This window comes from Xiphias gladius, chromosome 16 (assembly GCF_016859285.1).
Source record: "Xiphias gladius isolate SHS-SW01 ecotype Sanya breed wild chromosome 16, ASM1685928v1, whole genome shotgun sequence".
NCBI lineage: Eukaryota > Metazoa > Chordata > Actinopteri > Istiophoriformes > Xiphiidae > Xiphias > Xiphias gladius.
In genome coordinates this window covers 18,293,430-18,314,840 of record NC_053415.1, presented here as the reverse complement: position 1 = coordinate 18,314,840, position 21,411 = coordinate 18,293,430, and the positions used below count along the sequence as shown (strand labels likewise).

Below are 21,411 nucleotides of genomic sequence, written 5' to 3'. Positions count from 1 at the left end.
AAAATGTGAGAGATTTTTGTTTCACTAGTTCACACCCCAGTTCTAAGGATGATCAAAAGATTGAGGCAAGGTAAAGTGTAAACCATGTAGGCTGAAATGAAGCACTGGGTGAAGTGGATAACTGAGGTTTTGCTCTGGGCTAAAGGTGTGTAATTAATAACTTGGGGGCTTAAATTATAAAACAATGTGTGCAACCAAACTTAAATTCTTTAGATTTATACTGTATTCAAAAAAGTTTCACCTTTAGAATCACGCTATATCCAGTAGAAACTTGAATTAGGCCTTTCTAACATTCATGAGACCCCAGGGCACTCACTCTCTCTTTAACAGTCAGGTGGCTGAGTGATTGATGTTTTAAACAAGACCAAAGAGGTCCTGAAGGTATTTCACTTACTGTTGAAATTAATTTCAGGTAGTTCTTGCCACTGCTCAGATTTCTCCTCAGGTATTTTAGCTATATGTCAGAAAAACAGTGCATGAATCCAGTTTGAATTATTTAGCAGAGTTGACACTTGGTTAGCAGATAATCATCTCAGACAGTACAATGATATTTCTTGTTATTTTTACTGCGGCTACTTGTTCCAGAAACTTCAAATTGCAGTGTTTTGAAAGGTGAAATGGAACTCAGCTTCTTCTCCCTTCTCACTGCTCCTCATGTACTGCACCCGTATGTATGTGAGATGGAAAAGTACCTGGGACACATGAAAATTCATTTAAGAGTGGAAAAGCTTCCAGCTGCAGTCTCGTTTCTGTAGGCAGGGAGGTAAAAGACATTCCACCGCCATAGGCCAGTTTCCACTTGGAAAGTTTGGGTTGCCGCCCACTCTTCACTCTGGTCGTGCAGCAGTTTATGCACGGTTGTTGCCTTTAAGCAGCTCTGTAAAGCAGGAACAAAATGGCATCCCAGCAGCTGTATTTGAGGTTAATAGGGCTGGCTGTTTTGGTGACACTATTGGCACTTAGAGGTGAGCTCAATCTTGTTCCTTCTTCTTTGAAATTTCTTCTAGTTTACTTGTGCTTTGCTTTTAATGTTTAGTCCACATTAATCCTTTCCATCTGGCTTTGTATTCATTTGTAGATTTTTGTGCTAGTTGGGTTTTTAACAGCACCAGCAGTTTAGAAAAAAAAGCTGAATTACTGCATGCCAGAGTGTGTGGGATATTTTGCAGAGTGTTTGTGAACAACATGAAAAGGAAAAAGGAGCCTTCTTCTCAACCCTTACAGTAACTTTGACAAGAAAAATTAAAACAGTACAGAGAGAATAAGGACTCATCAATAGTAGTAATACTAATAGTTTTGCAAGTTTTATCCCATTTCCTTTGAATGAACTCTAATCTCCATTTTTGCTTCCCTATAGCACAATTTGCCACCCTTAAGCGTGGCCATTCTGCTGTATTCAATCTATTACAATTCACCTTCAATTAGAAAGTCTGGATTACCAAAAAAACATGCCTAATAAGCCTATGTTTAAAGAAAAAAAAGAAATGTAATACTCAGTGAAAAATTCAAGTCTCTGCATGTTTGAAAACTAAAGGCTAACTGAAAAGACAAACTCATCTAATAAACCAAAATCTATGAACTTATGCTTTGGAAAGGACTGGTAGTAATGTGAAATACACCTTATGTGTAATTAATGGAATAAACACGCCATAAAAATGTGATGGTTCTTATCTGAGAAAAAGAAGGTTAATCCCGCTCCCAAGAAAAATAACTTGAACATTTCTGTTCTTAATAAGTACTTCCAACTTCCTGGTCTGTAGGACACCTGTTAAACTTTGGAAATCATGCAGTCCCTGCAGCTGCAGAGTTGCACTGCATTCTGTTGCTTTAGGACATACCTGGCAGTTTTATAGTTTTTTCTTTTCTAGTCCTGGTAATCAGTCCTCTGATACCTCCTGCTTCAGAAGTGTCCCACAGGGTTGTACCTCAGGACCAATGGTCTTTAATCTGTGTCGGCTACAACGTGGCAGTGATTACAGTTTCATAGTTGTGCAGATGATACCTTAATTTACATCTCTATGTCCTCCAATCACACTGAACAAAAACTGATTGCTCTGATAATAATACCCATGGCACAACTACAGCCATGCTAGCAGCTCTGTGAAGCTGTGCTTTTGTGATGGTGGTGATGGTGTTAGAGGAAAAGTCAGGGGATACATCATCTGGGGACTGTGAATGTCTTTAGAAAATGTCGTGGCAATCCATCCATTTAGCCATGCTGCTGGCATGGCAAAAAACTGTACTATGACAGAGAGAGGTCTTAAATGTACATTTTGATCAAAGCATTTCATAGTCTTTAACCTTTTACATCAGTTTACCTTTTGAGAAGTGCCATTTTATCCTTTTACTTTTATTGTGAGGCATATATTATGCATGCCGTAAAATACACTGTTAAACTGATAAATGCACTAATAGACTTCAAGAGATCAAATCATTTCTCCCATTGGCAGCGGGAGAAAAGATGAATAAACACCCCATGCAATAGCTTTGTAAAGAATGACTGAAACTGCACATGTTGTGGACAGACTGTTATTGTAATGAGAAAAATTCTGAAGGAACTTGCTGTTCATAGCTCATTTGCACCACGAGCTAGGGGGAAAAAAAACAAACAAATGCAAGCAATTTTCTCCAACTGTATGCTTCTGCCTCTAACCACACAATGAAAATGTTTTGTGCTCAAGCTAAAGCAGAATCTACCTTAAGATATGGTCTGGATTTCTATGCATATTCTGAGGTATCTGGTTTTCTAAGGTAGATTTGTCTTAGCCTCAATCAATAAAAAAAGCAAATATCCCTGGATTTGAGTTGGCAAAATCTCAAAGCTCCACTTTGAGATTTGCATCTATAATAAAAACTGAGAAAAAAAACGGATTCATGAAACTGCTTTAGTTAACTCAGATGGAGGAAAAAATTTGTGTAAAACTACTGAAACTAAATCTTGAAATCTGCAGCAGTGCAATATTTAGGGGAAAAAACACCTTTTTGAAAGTAGTTTTGACTAAGAAATTGAAGCTAGAAGTTTGACGAACCACCTATAAATGAGTAGCGTTTAACATCTTAGTATAGGATAGAGTTGGTTTTAAAGACTGACCATCAAAAATCAACTTCAGCTGTATTCTGGTTGCCTATAATTGGCAAAACCCAGTTGATTAACTTACCTGTTGTGATGAATGGTGCTCATGCTGCAGCTCATTAACTCTCTGTTGTCTCACCTTTACAGATGTAGCCAGTGACAGCAGCTTGCACAAGATCTTAAGGAAGAGAGATGGTAACATCCTAAACTAACAGTATTGTCATGCTGCTGATGAAAAAATAAACTCCACTGGAAAGTGCTTTTGAAAATACCCTTTCATTAATTTCCCTATTGTGCTTCCATCCAGTGGCAGGACCTGGTACTACCCTATCAAAGTCCGCTGTCGCCGTCCCTCCTTCCAAGGCTCAAGATTTCCTGGCAAAGCTGAGCAGAACCAAGAGGAACATTTGGGATCGCAGTAGACCAGACGTACAGCAGTGGATTATGCAGTTTATGTACATGGGATTTGATGAGCAGGTGAGTTTGTGTGTCTGTTTAGGTGTCTGTTCCAGGAGAGTTCAGCTTTTCTCTGAACTCCTGAAATCAAACAAAATGACAGAAATCAGTATCCAGCAGAGCTGCCAACATGACAGGTATTCTGCAAAGCAAAAACTCATCCATGTAAATAAAACAGCTCATAATTTACCACCTTCTGAGAAATTACCCTTTACATAGAATTTTGAGAAATGAAAACACAAAAAAAGCACAGAAACACAAAATTTCTCTCACCAGTCGAACTCTTGCCAAGAGGTCACGTTTCGTTTGGCTTTTTTTCAATAGCAGACTTCCCAAAAATTGTTGAGATTTCGTGTCAATAAAAATCAGTTTCCACATCCTAATATGACAAGATTTACCTGTTTGTTGACTTAGAAGATCAAGACAGTAATTTAGTATTACGTTTAAAGTAAAGTATGGAGAGAGTTATCAAAAAAGAAAGGTCAGAATTGAAGCATCAGATGCCGAAATATAGTCCCTAATACGGGTCAAACTACAAATACACTGGATCCTATACTTCCCAAAAATGCAACTTGTGTTGTTTGATATTCCCTCGCTGCCTGGTAAGAGCCAGGGTCTTTAAAATTTCATGCCCCCAGTTTTTAAGACATGCTTTGTCATAAAATTCTAGTTTCCTGCTAAACTGAGGAGACACTGATAATGTCACAATCTGAAATTCTCAAGCCTTTTGCACCTGCTACAACACTCAGCATCACTGCTAGTTGCAGTCAGAAGTGTGCTTTGTTGCACCTGTAACCACACCCAACAGTGACGTCACAGCATACTGACACACCCCAGAGTACACGTCTACATCACTACGGAAGGGTGAAATGTTAAACCACTGGAGGTCAGTGAAAGCAAGATTTTCCAATGGTGTTAAAAATTACTCTTTATATCAAAATCTGATGACAATTGTGTGGTTTTCTTACGTTGCCAGGCCAATGCCATTTCATCAAACTACACCCACAAAGCCTAGATTAGCTTTTTTAGTGTTAACTCTTGATTAATAACACACAAGGTTGATTTTTTTTACTTTGACTTTTTTTATATTTAGCTATCAATATTATTATCAATTTATTGGGAAAACATTTATTTTCAGGGGCTTTAAACCTGACAAAAAACCATAACATGTAGATAAAAACCCACACATAAACACAAACACATAAAACAGACTGTAAAATCTTGAGTTGTCTGGATCTTTATATATCTCAGATATGTATACGACAAAAATGTTGGGTGACAAAAGTGGAGTAAACTGTAGTCTGGTCTGATGTCTAAAAGATAGTCTTTGAAAGGCACACATCAAAATGTTGCTGTCTGAATGTATAAATACAAACATGGAACTGAGTAAATACAATACATAAATTCCCTCTCTTGCAAAATAATATAATCTCACTTACAGAGCCAGTGTCAGTTTTAATTCAGGTCAGTCAGACTGTTATGTAGAATTCATCAGGGACAGTAATGAATGGAGGGAACAGATAACAAGGGCAGAAAACAAGAAGCAGAATGCAAAAACTAACCTCCCACCCCCCCTATTTTTGACAGCTGACGGCATTTGCGTTTCAGCCAGTATAGCAGTATTTCTCAAACGGTCCCATGCCTGACACCTTGTACTTATGCTATTTGTTGCTGCGTCCTTAAAAGGCCAAAGCTGTCAAAGCATTGGCCTTTTCAATGTTTGCCTTTCATGCATCTCTTTTTGCCACAGCTGTGCTTGCTGACAGTCTCAGTGGGCAGCTTATCAGCTGCCTCCATGTACATTAGCTTGAGATTTGTTGAGGCTGAGTTTCCTAACAAGTCACGTCTGTGGTGTTTTTCCATCACCAGAGGCTGGAGACTGACTTGTCGTACTGGATGGACCAGGCACGCTCCAGTGACCAAGGGCGTCAGCATCACTATGATGAAAATTCCCCCATCGGCCCGCGTGACCCCAGTTCCTACAGACACGGAGCTAATGTCAACTACGACTACTATTAACTCCAGTCATAAAAAATCACAGGCCACTGCCCCTGTGATTGGTCAAAGGCGTTTGTTTCTTCATGCAATTCAGTCCTCTGCCCTCTCTCTGAGAGACCACAGCATGATTGTTTGTCAGTCTTACACCTGCCATGTAGCTGCTCTGGTGTCTCTGTCTTGATCATTACGCCTGTCGGTGTAACCTATTCTCAACTCTTGTTCTCCATCCCCACATATTAGATATAAAAATGGAAACAGTTTTGGCTCGTTTATCACAATTGTAAATAAAGATGTTGCTCTGTACTGTCTGAATCTCCTGCTTTTTCACTTCCACGAGACAACTGTTGAAATGTGTCTGTCTCTCTCACACACACACACACACACGCACACACACGCACACACACACACACACACACAAATAATATCTTCTTCCCTAATTATATCATACGCAAAATATTGGAAATATTTTATTAAAATAGCATCTTCACCTGAAATGTATAATGCACATCCTGAAATGAGATTTCACACAGCAGAGCACGATGAAGTCCTGATGCTGTAACAGTCTTTCTAGAGGATTTGTCCAGTCCTGCACTGTACAGCAGCCAACAAGGTGCTGGCATGCCACTGATAAGAGGACAAAACATCCAGGTAGCCAGGTAGCAGATAACCAGAGACAAAACACTATGAAACTGAATAACACAAAGCACTGCGAGATTCTCTTGTCTGCAATTTAAATAGCAAAAGCACAAATTCACAAAAAATGTAGGCTGGGTTTTAGATTTTTTTGTCTAAAATTGCTGTTTTTGATCCAGGCTTGTCCATCCAACACGCAAGCTCTGGCAAGGAAACCCTTACCTCACAGCGCAGCTGCAACTCCAACACAAGGCAAAACTATAATTTTTAAGAGACTCAAAAGTTGTCTCTGCTTCTCAAAAAAAAAAAAAAAAAAGACACCATATCCCAGAGTGCTCTACTGAACAGTGTATTTAAGAGAGTTGCTCTTCAAGGGTCCTCTGAGGAGTCTTAACATCCTTCTGTGTAGTGGGAGAGTCAGTGGTGGGAAACCCAACCTCAGTTGTGTCGGGGCCTTCCTTTCTTCATGCGGGCGGCTTTAGGTTTGGGGATGTACTGGTTGTTGGCCTGGTGCTCAAGTTCTCGGCTGAAGTACTGGATAGTTTTATTCAAGCCTTCCTCCAGCGGCACCTGTCAACACAACACACAAAACTTTAACCTACTACTACTCCAAAAGTAAATAAATGAATACACATTACAACTGTGTTCATATATTGACTGTATAATGTATAAGTCAGATATTGGCTGTAAATATTCATAAGCTAGTCATGTAGTCTCATGTAAATGATGAAATGACGCAGCCTGATACTTTTACTTACATATTTTTTTTAAGACTTTGTTGCAGTAAAGGACAAAAAATTATCAGACTCAATGAAATTGGGTTTTTTCCCCTTTTTTTTGTTTTGCTGTTAATGTTATTAATTAATGTAACAATTATCTGAATAGTGATTTTGTTCATCCATATCTTTCTAAATAAAATATGTTTAAGCTTGCAGGGAAAGAACTTGATTGCACATCTCAGTCATTGTAAATCTACAGTGAAACAGCATTCATTAGCAGTGAAGCAAATCTGTGTTTCTTAGTGTGTCTACGGTGGGTCCAATACAAGCATCAAAGAATTAGCATTTAAACCACTGAGCATACAGTATGTTTGACATGCGTGACAGTCTGTGAGCCTTTCAGTCTGTTGTGTGTCACACATACCACCGGCTCCCAGCCGAGCATCATCTTGGCTTTTCGGATGTCAGGTCTTCGCCTCTGTGGATCATCTTGGGCCTCTGGAAGGAACTGGATCTGACTCTGGCTCACTGTGAGTGTGTGTGTGTGTGTTAATGGTCAATCACAAAAGTACATGGAGAAGGGCAGATCATTATTCTGAAATTTGCCTGAGCCCTTAACCCCACACTGATGAGTAAACACAAGCACAATGTAGTGTTTCACACTACTGTAACTGGAGGGACTACTAAAGCTGACGTGAGTACAGTCGTGCTCTAGGTATGGAGATACCAAACAGAGACCAAAACAAATGCGGTTGGTAATCTTGTGCTGCTTGTGTTTTTTTCCTCCACACTTCCAATGCCAGCAAAGACTGGTCATAGAGAAAACAAGCTGGAGCAAACTGAATAAGGGAACTTTAATCTGCTCATTTTATAGTATGGTTAGACAAATTTATATTTTGTGATCTAACAAAGCCATTTTTACAGTGCCAATGTTCTCCTTGCAGCAATTGTCACTCTCACAGTGAATGACAAAATTTGTGTATACGGTACAGTATAATGCTGGGCACACATCTATTCCTACAACAATAATGGGGTTAAATCCTACACTTAGACATAAATAAATTTGTATGTCAAGAAATCTCAGTCACTCACAATGATAACTTTCTCGATGAATCTATCAACCTTACCAACAAGACTTTTGATGAGACGAGCAAACTCCAATATGGTGTGTTCCTCTGGGTTCCCCTGCAAACAGATGTCAAACTTATCTCACATCAGTGTCGGCAAGACACAACTAATACTCAAAAAACTCACAGGTAAACTGTCTTACTATGTGGAATTAATTTTTCTATTTCAATTTGTGAAACACAGCCGGGTAACATGAACTCACCAGATTGACTGGACTGCTGATGTTACTGTTCATCAACAAAACCAGGCCATTCACCAGATCGCTGGAAAACAAATTAAACACAGCAGAGACATTAGATATGGATTCTCTTCTTTTAAATTTTACTATATATATATATATATATGTGTGTGTGTGTGTGTGTGTGTGTGTGTGTGTGTGTAAAATATACATTTCTCAGCTGACTTAGACACACAATTTTTTCGATATAGCTTTCCTATTTAACTAATCATCATAGTGGAACAAAAATTTCCAAGGCCAGGTGAGAAATGGCAACTTCAGCGTGTACATTTCCTCCTGCACATCATACGCAACATAATACACCCTCTTAAGTCTTTTTTCAGTTTTGCTAATTAGAAAACATAGTGTGTACAGAACCAATACTACAAAGAGTCCAAAAAGAAAGACAACCAAGTCACATTATTTTTATATTTACATTTTTATACTTTCATGTCTACAACAAAATTCACAGGTATAGACGATACACATACTGTATAATTTTAACGTGGTTGAGGAATTTAAAAAAAAAGACTAAATTAGTCCATCTTGCCTTGTTTTCCCATTGTTTGTACCGTATCCTGCCCACACATACACATTCATTAATACAATTCTCTAAATATGCATTAGACCTTGACATCAGAAGGCACATACAAACAGAAATAATGATATGACAGGTGCTTCACCTGCCACAGGTCGGAGAATAGTGGGTGTTGGTTTACTATAAAAACCGAATTCCCAACACTGTACCATTTCCACATCATAAGCTCTACTTTCTTCCCTGTGTCAAATTTGCATTCATGCATTTATACATGTATTTTGTATATCCCATTTAAACCTATTGGGAGGGGGGTAGACCAAAAATTCGAAATATATCTCCGTATAAATCAATACAAATCAACACGACCACAAACCTCAGCCTTCGAAAAGACCACCAAGTTCAGCAAAACTGAACATCGGAACCTTCATGAAAGTAGAATCTATTGCAGGCCTGTTGTATTCAGCTGTATACAGTATATGCACACATTCACTACACAACTGGAAATGTTTTAATGATTATTAGTTATTAACCATACCCCATCATACAAATGGGGTAGTTAAAAAGGATAAACTTTGGCTTTTAATATTGTCGTGAGAGCTGCACATGATCAGATCTGTAGTGCCTTTTCTGTTCACAAGATTTTGTAGGAAATTAGTTTATCTACTTTGCAGAGGTTGAAGGGGTAGTTAAAGTTAAGGACGTGCATAAACACACCCACGAAAACAAACACAAAACAGACCTCTTGCAGTTCTAGATAAATTCTGAATGGAAAATCAGGCCCTGTACACCAGAACAAAAAACACAATTTTCCTGGGATTATGTTGCTCTTCCTGTCAAATTATTACTTTGCCTCACTCATCGAGACTCTCAAAAGTGGCACAACAGCTGAATTAAGGTTCATTCATGGAATTTACCTTGAAGTTTAAATTTTAAATTGATAAAATTGCCATTTTTGCAGCTCATATCTACACTCAACAATCCATAATGACAAAGTAAAAATACGTTTTCTAAAATTTTTACAAATGTATTAAAAATTAAAAAATGAAACCTGAAAGACCCTTAATTCAGTACTTTGTAGAAGCCCCTATGGCAGCAATTACAGCTCAGAATCTTCTTGGGTAAGCATCTTGAAGTTTTGCACACCTGAATATGGGCAGTTTCTTCCAATCTCCCTGGCAGATCCTCTCAAGCTCCATCAGACTGGATTGGAAGTGTCTGTGAACTGCCATGTTCAGGTCTCTCCTCAGATGTTCCATTGGGTTCATGTCTGGGCTTTGGCTGGGCCACTCGGGGACAGTCAGAGACTTGTCCCAAAGCCACTACAGCACACTTGTCTTGGCTGTATGTTTTGGGATATTGTTGTGCTGAAAGCTGAACTGTAGCCCCCAGTCTCAGGAGCTCTGGAACAGCCCTTAGTTCTGACAGTCTCCCTGTCTCTGCCGCTGAGAAGCACCCCCATAGTATGATGCTGCCACCAATATGCTTTACCAATATGCTTTTAGGGATTGTATAAGGTAAAATTTTTGTATCATCAGAACAGAGAATAATTTTCATCATGCTCTCAGAGTCCTTTAACCCTCTATGGGACTTATTAAGGATAATAATAATAATTATTATTATAATTATATATTAATACATATTATAATATATATTTTATATAATAAATTATATAATATATTATTATATAATATATAATGGGGGCATAATTTATAAATGACTACATCCCATTAGGGTATGTATTTTTTCATGATTTCCCAATGTAAAAAAAAAATTCATTAATGAACCATGGCATAATTATCCATGAATATATTTTATTAAGAAATATTCTCATTAATTTTATTTCACAAACCTTTCTTTCTAAAGATAAAGATAGAAGTCTGTGAATTATTAATTTTGTTATTATACAAGGATAATTTATGTAATGAAACAGGCTGAATCTCCTCACTGGATAGAAATGTCCCCTGCAAATATGCATCTATCTGTCACTCATCCAGGCAGCTCTTTTTTTGGTGTGAAGCACAGGTGTACATCACATTTCCTGCACCTCACTCGTGTTTGGCCAGTGCGGTAGTCATTTGTACGCTGGCCTTGCTATTCAGTGTTGATTGGGCAGTGGCCGATGCCATCCTGCCTGATCTCTAGATGTGGGAGGGGCTCTCTCTTCCTTTTCTGCTGCTTTGGGAGAGATTCTTCATGGCTTGGCTACCCATGTTTGACTTTTCCTCTGCCTTCTGAGCAGAGAATAGCTGCAATGGCTGCCTTAAACTCTCTGAGGCTGAGTTTGCCTTTGTGCGATTTACCACGTCACCATCTCTGGGGTACAGTAGCCATGCATTTACACACATCATGTCCATAACATGGAAAAAGATGCGTATGCCTTTCACCTTGCCATAAAACATTAAGCTAAGAAAGATATATGAATAAACTGTCCGGTCTTCAATATCACAACAATAGAAGAATAGAGGGAGTCATTATGAAAATTTTTATCCCTTAATAGGACTTTGTCAGTCATAGATAACTGGAGTTTTTAAATGTTTTAAAGACTTATTTTTAGAAATCTTTATATGAAATTACTAAAAGTGTTAGAAAACAGTTTGGGCTATCTAGCAATATTTTTAGATATTTTATGTTTAAAATGGACTTACAATCACGCTACTCAAGCATGTGACTCAACAGGTGCTCTCGTCTCCTTCACCTCTGATTTTATTGGTTAGAATGGATGTAATGTGACACATATTTGGGATAATATCCTTGGTTAAGAGTTTGTGTGTTTGTTTGTTTGTTTTTTTTAAGCAGTTTTCATTGGCGTAAATAAATGACAGTCTCATAGAGGGTTAAATACCGTTAAGGGTTAAACTCCAAGCCGCCTTTCATATGACTTTTACTCAAAGTGGCTTCCGTCTAGCCGATCTTTAAAGGCCTGGTTGATAGAGTGCTGCTGAGATGATCGTCCTTCTGGCAGATTCTCCCCTCTTTGCAGCAGACTTCTGATGGTCTGTTAGACTGATTGTTGAGCTTTTGATCACCTCCCTGACCAAGGCCCTGCTCGCTCAGTTACTCAGTTTGGGTGGACAGCCAACTGTAGAAAGAGTCCTGGTGGTTCTAAACGTCTAAATGCAGTAATTTTATCACAGAGGTCTAGAGAGAGTTCTTTAGTCTTCATGGCTTGGATTCTGTCTTGACATGCAGTGTGAATTATAGGACCATATATACACAGGTGTGTGCCTTTCTATAATATGTCCAACCAGTTGTTAGTCACTCACATGTTCATTTTAATACCATGTTCCTTAATTTGGTAGGACAGATCAAGGGCTATAATTCAAGAACAGTTTCTAATACCAGAGGGTTGCTAATTAGTGGCTATTGGTAAGACTATTTGAACTAGTGATGGTAATTGCACTGCTGAGCAGGCCATGCCATTCAAATGAAGTTGCCTATCAAGCCAGTGGGGTCAGACATCATACTTTAACCCGAGCAGATGCAAAGTAGACATAAGCCTGGGTCACGCCACTAAGTATCTGCTCTTTGCCTGCGTAAAGATAGGATTCAAGCACACTTCCAAGGTGCACTGTACATTTACCGTATATCTCCCATCCTTGGTCCTATTCTTGTTCAGCGGTTGCACATACTGTTTTCATTTTTTGACTTTTTTGCCCAACAAAACACAACAAACAAATTAACTCTTCTTCCTGCTGCCAGAGGTCGCTAATATGTTTTCTAGTATGTGTGTGGGGAACACGTATGCGTGCACATACCCCGACTGATGTATGTATGGAAGCGTGTGCACTTTCCCTGTCTGTGTGCAAGTCCACAACTGTCCGCATCCATCCTGGATCAGAGCTTAAGTTGATATTTCGTATCAAGACAGTGTGGCAAGCCATGGCAGTTTAGCCTAAGCAGATACAATGCAGATATAAGGCCAGTTCAAGCTGCTGAGTATCTGCTCTTTGCTGGGTGAGAACAGGGAACAAGATTAAAGCTTAGGGGTAACTTAGGTCATGGCTAAAGAATGGTGCAAGTCCACACCTGTCCGCGAGGATTTACGCAGACATTCTCCTAGAGAATGGAGAAAAGACCCCAGTAGATTTATGACGGTACAGTCTGATACCCATTGCACGGCAAAAATAGACAAAACTTATTTAACATGATAACTGGGCTTTAGTAGGAATGTTCACCAAACTTCTGGCACGTTTTACTGTGTATTGATTACTTACTACTTTCATTCTGCACAATTACTTGTATCCCTTTTCATACTTACAAATGGGTGCAACACTATGAATGCCTTCCAGGACAGACTGACCGGATGTGTATGCTGTTTGCACAATTCATAGCATCTCCCCCCTCTCTACAACGGCAAGCTGTTCACCCTTACTTCAAGTGTGGATGTTCAGAACAGCAATCAACACTGGTCAAATGACACATCCTGCGAACTAGTTCATTTCACCCATCCATCAGAACAGAACAGAACCAATGTTTTTACAAAAGTATGAATCCACACTAACTCTAAGAGTCTGGTGTTGCTATGCTCAAGAGGTTTTAGAACCGTGAGGCTTGGGAGAATTTAAGAGAGAGCGCAGAGGGAGAGACATGAGGCAAAAATACTGTGTGAGGTGAATGGGACCGGTACATGCTGGCGTTCTGAAAATAACTGGCAGTCAGTTATTGTAGTTAGGCCCACTGATCTGGCACGATTACAAGCACAGTAAGTAGTTGCAGCAGCAGCGGCTGTGGCGCATATACAGCTCATGGAGGCAATAAGGTACCTGAAGTAGCAAAAGTAAGTGATTTTTGATACCAAAAGCATTGAAGCCCGACACTGTATTGAGTAGTACCTTGAGCTGGGTTTTATCGTGGCTGAAGTGACTCACCACAGCATAAAGGTATGATTTGTAAAGTAAAGCTAGCTAGTGATAACATGCAACCTGTGCCACAGACAGCGGAGGCATTTCAAGGAGAAAAAAAGAGTGGTGAAGGAGTTTCACTAGGTGAAGTTAGAGGCAACTGAGGCCTCATAACGAGTTGCACCACTCATTAAAAATGCAGTAAAGGCCCATACCATTGTGGAATCATTCACAAAGACATTCATAAGGTAAAGTATAGTATAGTGACAGGGTCAGAGGGTGTCAAACTTTGAAAACCTCTCTATTTGAATGACTCAGATGTTTGATGTAACACGTATAAAGACACCACCAGCTGCACCTTTTAAAGCTTTGAGGCTTCTTTTTTTAGACTTGCATGCTTAGAGAAGTTTCATCTCCACACAAAGCATTCATAACACACTAATATCTTATATTCTATATGCTGTGTCATAGATACAATATATTATGCTGTGTTTCATAATGACAAACTATTTTTTAGTGATTGATCAAGGTTCAAAGTTCCACTATAAGCTTTCCAGTTTCACAATGGGCAATCTGAGGTATGCTGGGAAGGCATTTTTCTAATTCTTTAGTTTTTTTGTGCCATCGAATTTCTGATTTTTGTCAGCTGGTGAGAGCAGTGACACAATAACAGAAGTCACAGTCAACTGTGCACTACTGATTTTCCCACATTTTTTGTTAGTTTGGGGTGAGACGAGGACCTTGACGACAACTGGAGATAAACCTTTTCAGTTCTACTCTGCCTGTAGCTAGAGAGACAACATCCCCTGCTGAGTGTAATATTGCTTGAACATCTGCAACCTCTGCAAACTTCAACAAACGTTCCCCCACTAAGAGGTAATCGTAAAGACCAGAGCAATTTAAAGAAGACTCAACATTAGCGATGGATTGGGACCTGCCTGAGGACCAGCTTTGTCAGAAATATTTCATTTTCCAACATATTTCCCTGTTAATTTTTCCATGAACAATTTTCTTCGTATTCATGATTCTGCTGCTTGAATCACTTTAAGTTCAAATAAATTCATAATTCAATACATAATTTATAATCATTTGTGCAAATTGTTTTGTTATTTTAGTAATATATTTATCAGGGGTGCAAACTCTTCAAAACAGTGATTTTCGCCGAAAGTTCTTCCCCGGTGCATTTTAATTCCGAAATTACTTAGTAATTTAGTAATTGAAATAATTACAATTTTGATTACATTTTTTTGCATTTTATATTTGTAGTTAATTATATTGCAGAGAAGTATTTCTGTTGATCAGTCAAAAGAAAAGAAAATACATTAAGATCATTAAAACTCTTTAACAGAATGCTTCTGAGCTTGATATTTAATTTGACAGAGAAAGAGCAGACGTAACTGTGGGGAGTGGAGGCTATATCTATCTTTAGACCTGAACAGTTCAGGTCTAAAGATAGAAATCATGAGTTTACTCAGGTCATGTCAGGTTTTCTGAGAATTTTGCTTAAAGAACAGTTTACCCAAAGGCCTTTGCTTTTACAAAAACGCTGACATCATACAGGATAGAAGGTGAATGCTTTTTGGAGATAGGACAGCGTCAAATGCTCTTTGTATCTGATCTTTTTTCTCCAAGCGATCTAATTATTCTCATGATCACCTGCACACAAACCAATAAATACTCTTTTAACCTGCCAAATACACATATTTCTGTATAGTTCAAAGATCTTGTGGGTGTGCATGTCCACACTCTTTATAATGGCATGACACTTCTAAGTGTCATGCCATTATGTAATATCATTAACATGATTCATTAATTCAATAATTATATCATGAATGTATTGTTTTGTTTCCTAATTGGTGGGTAGACAACAAAAAAATAAAGATTTTCCACAAGACAAAACAAGTATATATTAGTATTAGTTAACGGTTCCTCGTCTTACCTTACATACTGAAAGGCTCTTGTTTGGGAACCAGTACCGTACACCTAGAACAACAACAACAGGAAACTGATTATCATTTCTGCATGATGCTCATATGCAAAATGAATAGGTTTTTTCATGTCTTAACACTTTTCTATACAACATACTTAATAATGAGCACACTTAAAGTTTTTTTTTTTTAAATTATGAGCAAGCCTGATTTTTTTTTTTCATGATTATGTTAAAATTATTAGAACTAAACAGTCACTGTAATTTGTGTTTTTTACATTTTAAAAAATCTAAATAAAAATTACAAAACTGTCAAGTACAGTACTGGTAAATTTTTTTTTCTATTTGACTTCTCAATGCCACACTATTTTCAGCTTAGCACATCAGAATCAAATGCTATCAAACCATATTCAAAATATCAAATATAATGAAAAGTACCTGGATCCAGATTCAAACTACTAAAGTGTCTGACTTTTCAGTTAAAATCTTCAATTTAACAGGAGTGCCAGGGTAATCATATGCTTTCATACGAACTAAGGTGCATACTTCAGCAGTAATCAATCATCAATCTCACTGAGGCTAATCTTGTATGTACATCCTCAAAGTGCTAGAGATGAAAACAAAGAGGCTAATGTTTACAGAGGTTTATCTCAAGGACCTAATGACCAATGTGAGAAAGCTTCAAACGCGTACAGTGAGAGGTTCTCCCTGTAGAGCCTGCAGGATGAAGTTGCTGACAACACGTCCATCGTTCATGTGCATTCGGGAGCCAAAGGTATTGAAGATTCTTGCCACTCTCACCTCAACTCCTTCCTGTGAGCAAAAAAGAAAGTTGTTAATAATTTTCAAACTCTGTGGTGCCTTCATTTTCATATTTTTAATGATTCATTACTTCTTTTAACATCCTGCATTTTACTCTCTTGCTACTCTCTTATAGCACATTGTACATCTTTTTGTAAGAATTATATATCATATAATATATTGATTATTCTTTAGGGAAAATACAGAGCTTGGCAGGTATTAATATTTCCAAGTATTGCTGGAGAAAACTTTGTATTTTGTACCATTGAATTAATATGTACACACAAATTACATAGCTCAAACAGATTTGGCACCTACTAGTAGTAATAATACTAATCTGGACTACACCAATACATTAGTTATTGCGAGTTGTGAGAAATCAGCTGATTGCTACATAGTCCCAAACCACAAATGTGCAGTAAGGAGTCCCCTCACAAAAGAAAATTAGCAGCATGGATGCAATTCTTGCTGTTTGACAGTAAAATGTACCAGAAACTACATACGTGCTATTCGTCTGCTGACATATGTAACTCATAATATCAGATGCTTTCAATATCAAAACTGCACTTGTGCAAAACTGTATCATTACAGGATTTATTTATCAGTTGCAGGGGAACCTGAAACAAGGCTTAAACACAAACTTTCAATCACTCATTCGGAATATTTCTCTCTATAAAAATGTTATTGACTTTTTATCAAGGACTGGAAGGGTACTGTACAATTTCCACCCATCATTTTTACGATCCATACAGTTTATAGTCTATACATGTTAACTTTGCAACTAAAGTGATTTTTATTTGATCTTTAGGTTACCTTTTAACATCTAACCTGGGACAACAGGGGACCATTGATTAACCAGCAACTGTGGCCTATTTTACAGATTTGACCCTTCTAGATGAATGGGCATTTCTCTACAGAGCTAGAACTAGTCTATATGGTGTCATATTTAAAGGGCATAGCAATAACTGTGTGTCATATGCTCCCTTTCCTAAAAAAGCATTTCCTACATACAGTCGACCATTAAGTGTTATAGTAATATTCTTTTTCTTTGCATGTGAAGCACAATTAGTAGCATTATGTGAGAATGTGTCAGAGGAAATTAAATTGATGTCTTGTCAAAATATTTGCCAGGCAAGTATGACACTAGGCTCTCCTTACATATATACACACTCTCCAACATATAATGAATAAATGAAGCCAACTACATCATGAAAACACACATTGATCCCAAAGATCAATCCCTGTCTTTTAAAAAATCCATGGCCTTCTTAAGTCAGCTTCGTGTGTCAATACATACTACTTCAGATGGGATATGGGCCGATTTTAGCTCATACAACATGAACAAAAACATGAGAACTATGTAGATTGTTCACTTGGAAACGTGGCACATTAAATTCAATGGACACAACCCCGCAAATACATTCACTAGAGTGAGGCACAAAGACACAATGAGGACAACATGATAAAAGAGTCTTCGAAGGTGTGTTTGTGTGTGTGTGTGTGTATTGAGTTTTGGACAGTGTATCTGTATTTTTAATGGTTAAATAACATATTTTCTCTTTTCTTTGAAAGTCCTTTTTTTTTACCACTTGATTTGATTTTGAGTGTATCCCAGTGTACAGAACAGCGCACTCTACTGGCCGTGGCAGAATTGCACTTTCATACACATTTTCGATACACACGAAATACACACATTTAGCAGGCTTCCTTTTGACTGGCCTGTTTGTGCATGTGGGCAATACCTACACGCCATAAGCCCCAACATCCACCCAGACGTCCACTATTTTAAAATTAAATATGGCCTGTTGAAAGCAGTGGCATGGCCTCACTTGAGGATTAAAAATATACATGTAAGCAAAAACATTTGTAAATATAGTAGCTTTTTGCTTGAGCACATGGTTTTACAAGTAACAGTAACTTATATGTAGTATATGTGTTTGGTGTAAAATGCAATAAATCCCATATGTCTATTTTGAATTATTTGGCCGCCATGTTTAAAATCATGTCGGTGCATAGGTCTATGCTGAACTGGTTGGATTATGCTCCTCCCCACTGGTCGCTTGTATTTGATAGCATTCGGTAGGAGAGCTAGCTGCAGTGGCCTCAGTTTAGGCTGGGGGAGATGAGGCAGTGTGAGGCAGCTAATTAGAAACTTGTGATAGTCTTTCAGAAAAGGTAATCTAGGTGACGTATTATGGTATGCTCTTTCATATTTAAGGACAGTGAAAGCAACAGGTGTCTGTTTTCTTTGTACATTGGAGCTGTACCTCCTTGTTAAGTCTTGGTTTTTGTGGAAAAAAATTAATTTTTGTAGCCTAAGAGATATCATTTTAAGTACCCCAGGTATATCAAGTATTGGGACAGCTGTAAAATGGGCAAAATAGCATTGAGGTGTAGTCGATCTAGATCTCCCTATAAAGATGTGCACCCACATCAGCGAAGCGGGATGGTTGGCAGGGATAACATCAATACCAGTGAGTAACTTTGAGGAATTCATGTAATTTCTTGAACGTGATACATACAGTGTTTTTGTAGGTCTCCTAGTGTACATAACTAAATATGTAAAATGACAATGGTTTCCACAGAGGTTATCTGGCTCATAATAATTGGTATAAGGAACCTATCAACGTGCAAAAGTAAGGGGTAACAAAATCGACTGGTATCTGGTGCAGTGTATTACCAGATGACAGGGGCTGGAATTAATTGTGAACACTGTTTCTATAGCAACCGATAAACCAGAGACTGCTAACTAAGCATTGTGTGATGCAATGGACAATTTTCCAAAGATCAGACTATGATTTTTTGTTGAATTGGTTGGTTGATTTTTTTTTTTTTTTAAGAATGATAAAATTGATGTTGATTTCCCTGAACGTGTAGTTTTTTCAAGTCTGGGTCCGGCTAGTTAGCTGCTTGTTGTTAGTTATTTGAATAATAATAAAACAATAAGAAACTGATCTGATGTCAGAAGCACTGCAGTGATAACATCCCCAGCCCGGGTTCTTGTTAATGTCATAATTTCAATCATATAGACCGTAGAATCCAAATTTAAAGGGCCTTGAACATAATTATACCCCTACTGAGGTCACATCACACACCAGATAATCAAATAATGGTTATATTGTCATTAGTGTAAAGTCATTATTGAGGTAGGCTAAAGTTAATAAAGGAGACAGTGAGAGAAGGAAGATGAAAGGCAGAGACTAAGGATAATGGTGTTACTGGAGTTGGTTTAGTTAGAGAAACTGTCTCATGTTGTCTTTGATTTTGTACACTGTCAGACAATATGTAACGCTGAAGCAGTGGGAGACAGGTTGACATTCAATCTGAATGTGGTCCCGCCTAGCAAACATAATCCTCCTCCTGTTAATAGTACATATGCAGACCCCCGCTAGCCTATTTCTGTGGGGGAAAGTGTGTTGTTAGTCTTTGTGGGAGCGAATCATGCACAGTACAGGCATAATTCTTCTAATGTGTTCTTGAACTGTAAAGCTGTTTGGCTACCATTTGGCAAACGTTTATTAGAGGGGCGGGAGGGCCATACTGCTCCTTTTTTATATGTTATGAACTAATTGAAGTTGATAAAACAATATCTTGTTAAGGAGGGTCAAATAAAAAAAATGTAGATTACTATTTTTTCACAGCTCTCATCATGCCTGTCCCACAAATGAACATAATATTCCTGACAATCATATTCTTTGGTAATTCAAGCTTTTGACACATGCTAGGAAAACAGCATTATTTTTTTTCCTACCTGACGAAGTCGAAAACCCGCCCCTATCCTGCCTCTGAATGGCTTACCCTGAACTTCTTACCCTAACCATGACCAATCATCACATTTTTCATGCCTAAATCTAACCAACCCAACCAACGAAGACGAGTACTAGCCAATCGTAGGCAGGGAACGGGCGGGTCTTCGCCCACCTTGGGTGGGAAAATAAAATTACATAGGAAAACATGCAATGGCAAGTATGCATTATTCAAAAGGAGGATGCAATCTGAATGTTTAATTACAATTAAACTTTAAATATGAAACCTTACACTTATTTGTTGTGTGTATTTACTAGGTCGTGGTATCTTAACTTCTGCTCCATTTGAAAAAGGAGACTTCCCTTTAGAATATCAAGGTGAACTAATAAGCAAGAATGTGAGAAGAGACAGACTCTACCATGACAGCCTTAAGGTGTTCATGTTCGAGTTTCATTTATTGGAAAACTGTGGTTGTGCATATTATATGCCATTGCTTCGTCTAATTGGAATTAAATGGCACATTGCTTTTGATTTACTAAACATAAATAATGGTTGATAGAAGACTCTCAAGTCAGGGTAATTTATATTGCCCAACTATAAATGATTTGTAATTACGTGTTACCTCTACTTTTGTTGTGTTGATGCGGCAAAAGAGGATGGGTCACTTGGAAAACTTGTAAATGACGACCTATGTTTGTTTGCAATACGAGACTAAAGTCCAGGAAAGGAGATCACCTATAATTATGATGACTCAGACTGTCCGTGGAGGTGCAAGGTGGTCAAAATTTCCCATTAGGAATTGATAGTTCTCATAAAGGAAATGCTCTAACCATACAACACTTCACATACATAAACACTGTATATTGTGAACATGGGTTTTACTGCATTAAATACAGTTATTCACATTGTTAGATGATGTAGTAAAATACATGTACTCTGCCACATACACATATCACCTAACGTTATCAGCACTGACACTGGGACGGAGACACATGACCACTTGACAGGCTTATGAGTTACAACTATGCCAGCAAGATGTCGAAAAGTTCGAGCATCTGTATTAACCTCCAATTTTGTGAAGATGACCCCCAAAAAGTTGAGTGCCAAATATGCCAAAGGAAACCAGCATATCACAAATCAACAAGTTTGGTAAATCACCTGAAAACTGTAAGTAACAGTTGGTGTTAGTGGACCTGCATGCTAAAACAGCATAACGCTGAAGTCCAATTTTTGTCCTGGTCTCTCTCTGGCCACCAATGGAACTGAGTCATTAGTGTTTATTGATGTTGTGACTGCTGATAGAAGTAGCAGGATGAATTCTGAAGCATATAGG

At 38.1% G+C, this 21,411-nt stretch overlaps 2 protein-coding genes across 3 annotated transcripts in view; one reads left to right on the top strand and one right to left on the bottom strand.

The window, feature by feature from the left end:
* The first annotated feature begins 856 nt into the window (after positions 1-856).
* Positions 857-5,548, top strand: ecrg4a (ECRG4 augurin precursor a). The gene is made up of 4 exons (XM_040148334.1): positions 857-965; positions 3,221-3,268; positions 3,381-3,550; positions 5,399-5,548. The coding sequence occupies exons 1-4, from the start codon at positions 896-898 to the stop codon at positions 5,546-5,548; spliced, it is 438 nt and encodes a 145-aa protein (XP_040004268.1). The 5' UTR covers positions 857-895.
* Positions 4,751-21,411, bottom strand: part of uxs1 (UDP-glucuronate decarboxylase 1) — a 39,298-nt gene continuing 22,637 nt past the window's right edge. For both annotated transcript variants that reach the window (XM_040148332.1, XM_040148333.1), the window contains 6 exons: positions 16,224-16,343; positions 15,543-15,586; positions 8,210-8,270; positions 8,007-8,064; positions 7,304-7,407; positions 4,751-6,730 (listed from right to left, as the gene is read on the bottom strand). In XM_040148332.1, coding sequence (XP_040004266.1) covers positions 6,599-6,730; positions 7,304-7,407; positions 8,007-8,064; positions 8,210-8,270; positions 15,543-15,586; positions 16,224-16,343 — 519 coding nt within the window. In that variant the 3' untranslated portion in view covers positions 4,751-6,598. The remainder of the gene's footprint in view (positions 6,731-7,303; positions 7,408-8,006; positions 8,065-8,209; positions 8,271-15,542; positions 15,587-16,223; positions 16,344-21,411) is intronic.

Bases quoted from the DNA above. Each gene is read 5' to 3' on its own strand.
- ecrg4a (XM_040148334.1), top strand. From the start codon at position 896: ATGGCATCCCAGCAGCTGTATTTGAGGTTAATAGGGCTGGCTGTTTTG. The intron at 966-3,220 runs GTGAGCTCAATC...TCACCTTTACAG, and splicing joins GACACTATTGGCACTTAGAG to ATGTAGCCAGTGACAGCAGC. The intron at 3,551-5,398 runs GTGAGTTTGTGT...TTCCATCACCAG, and splicing joins ACATGGGATTTGATGAGCAG to AGGCTGGAGACTGACTTGTC.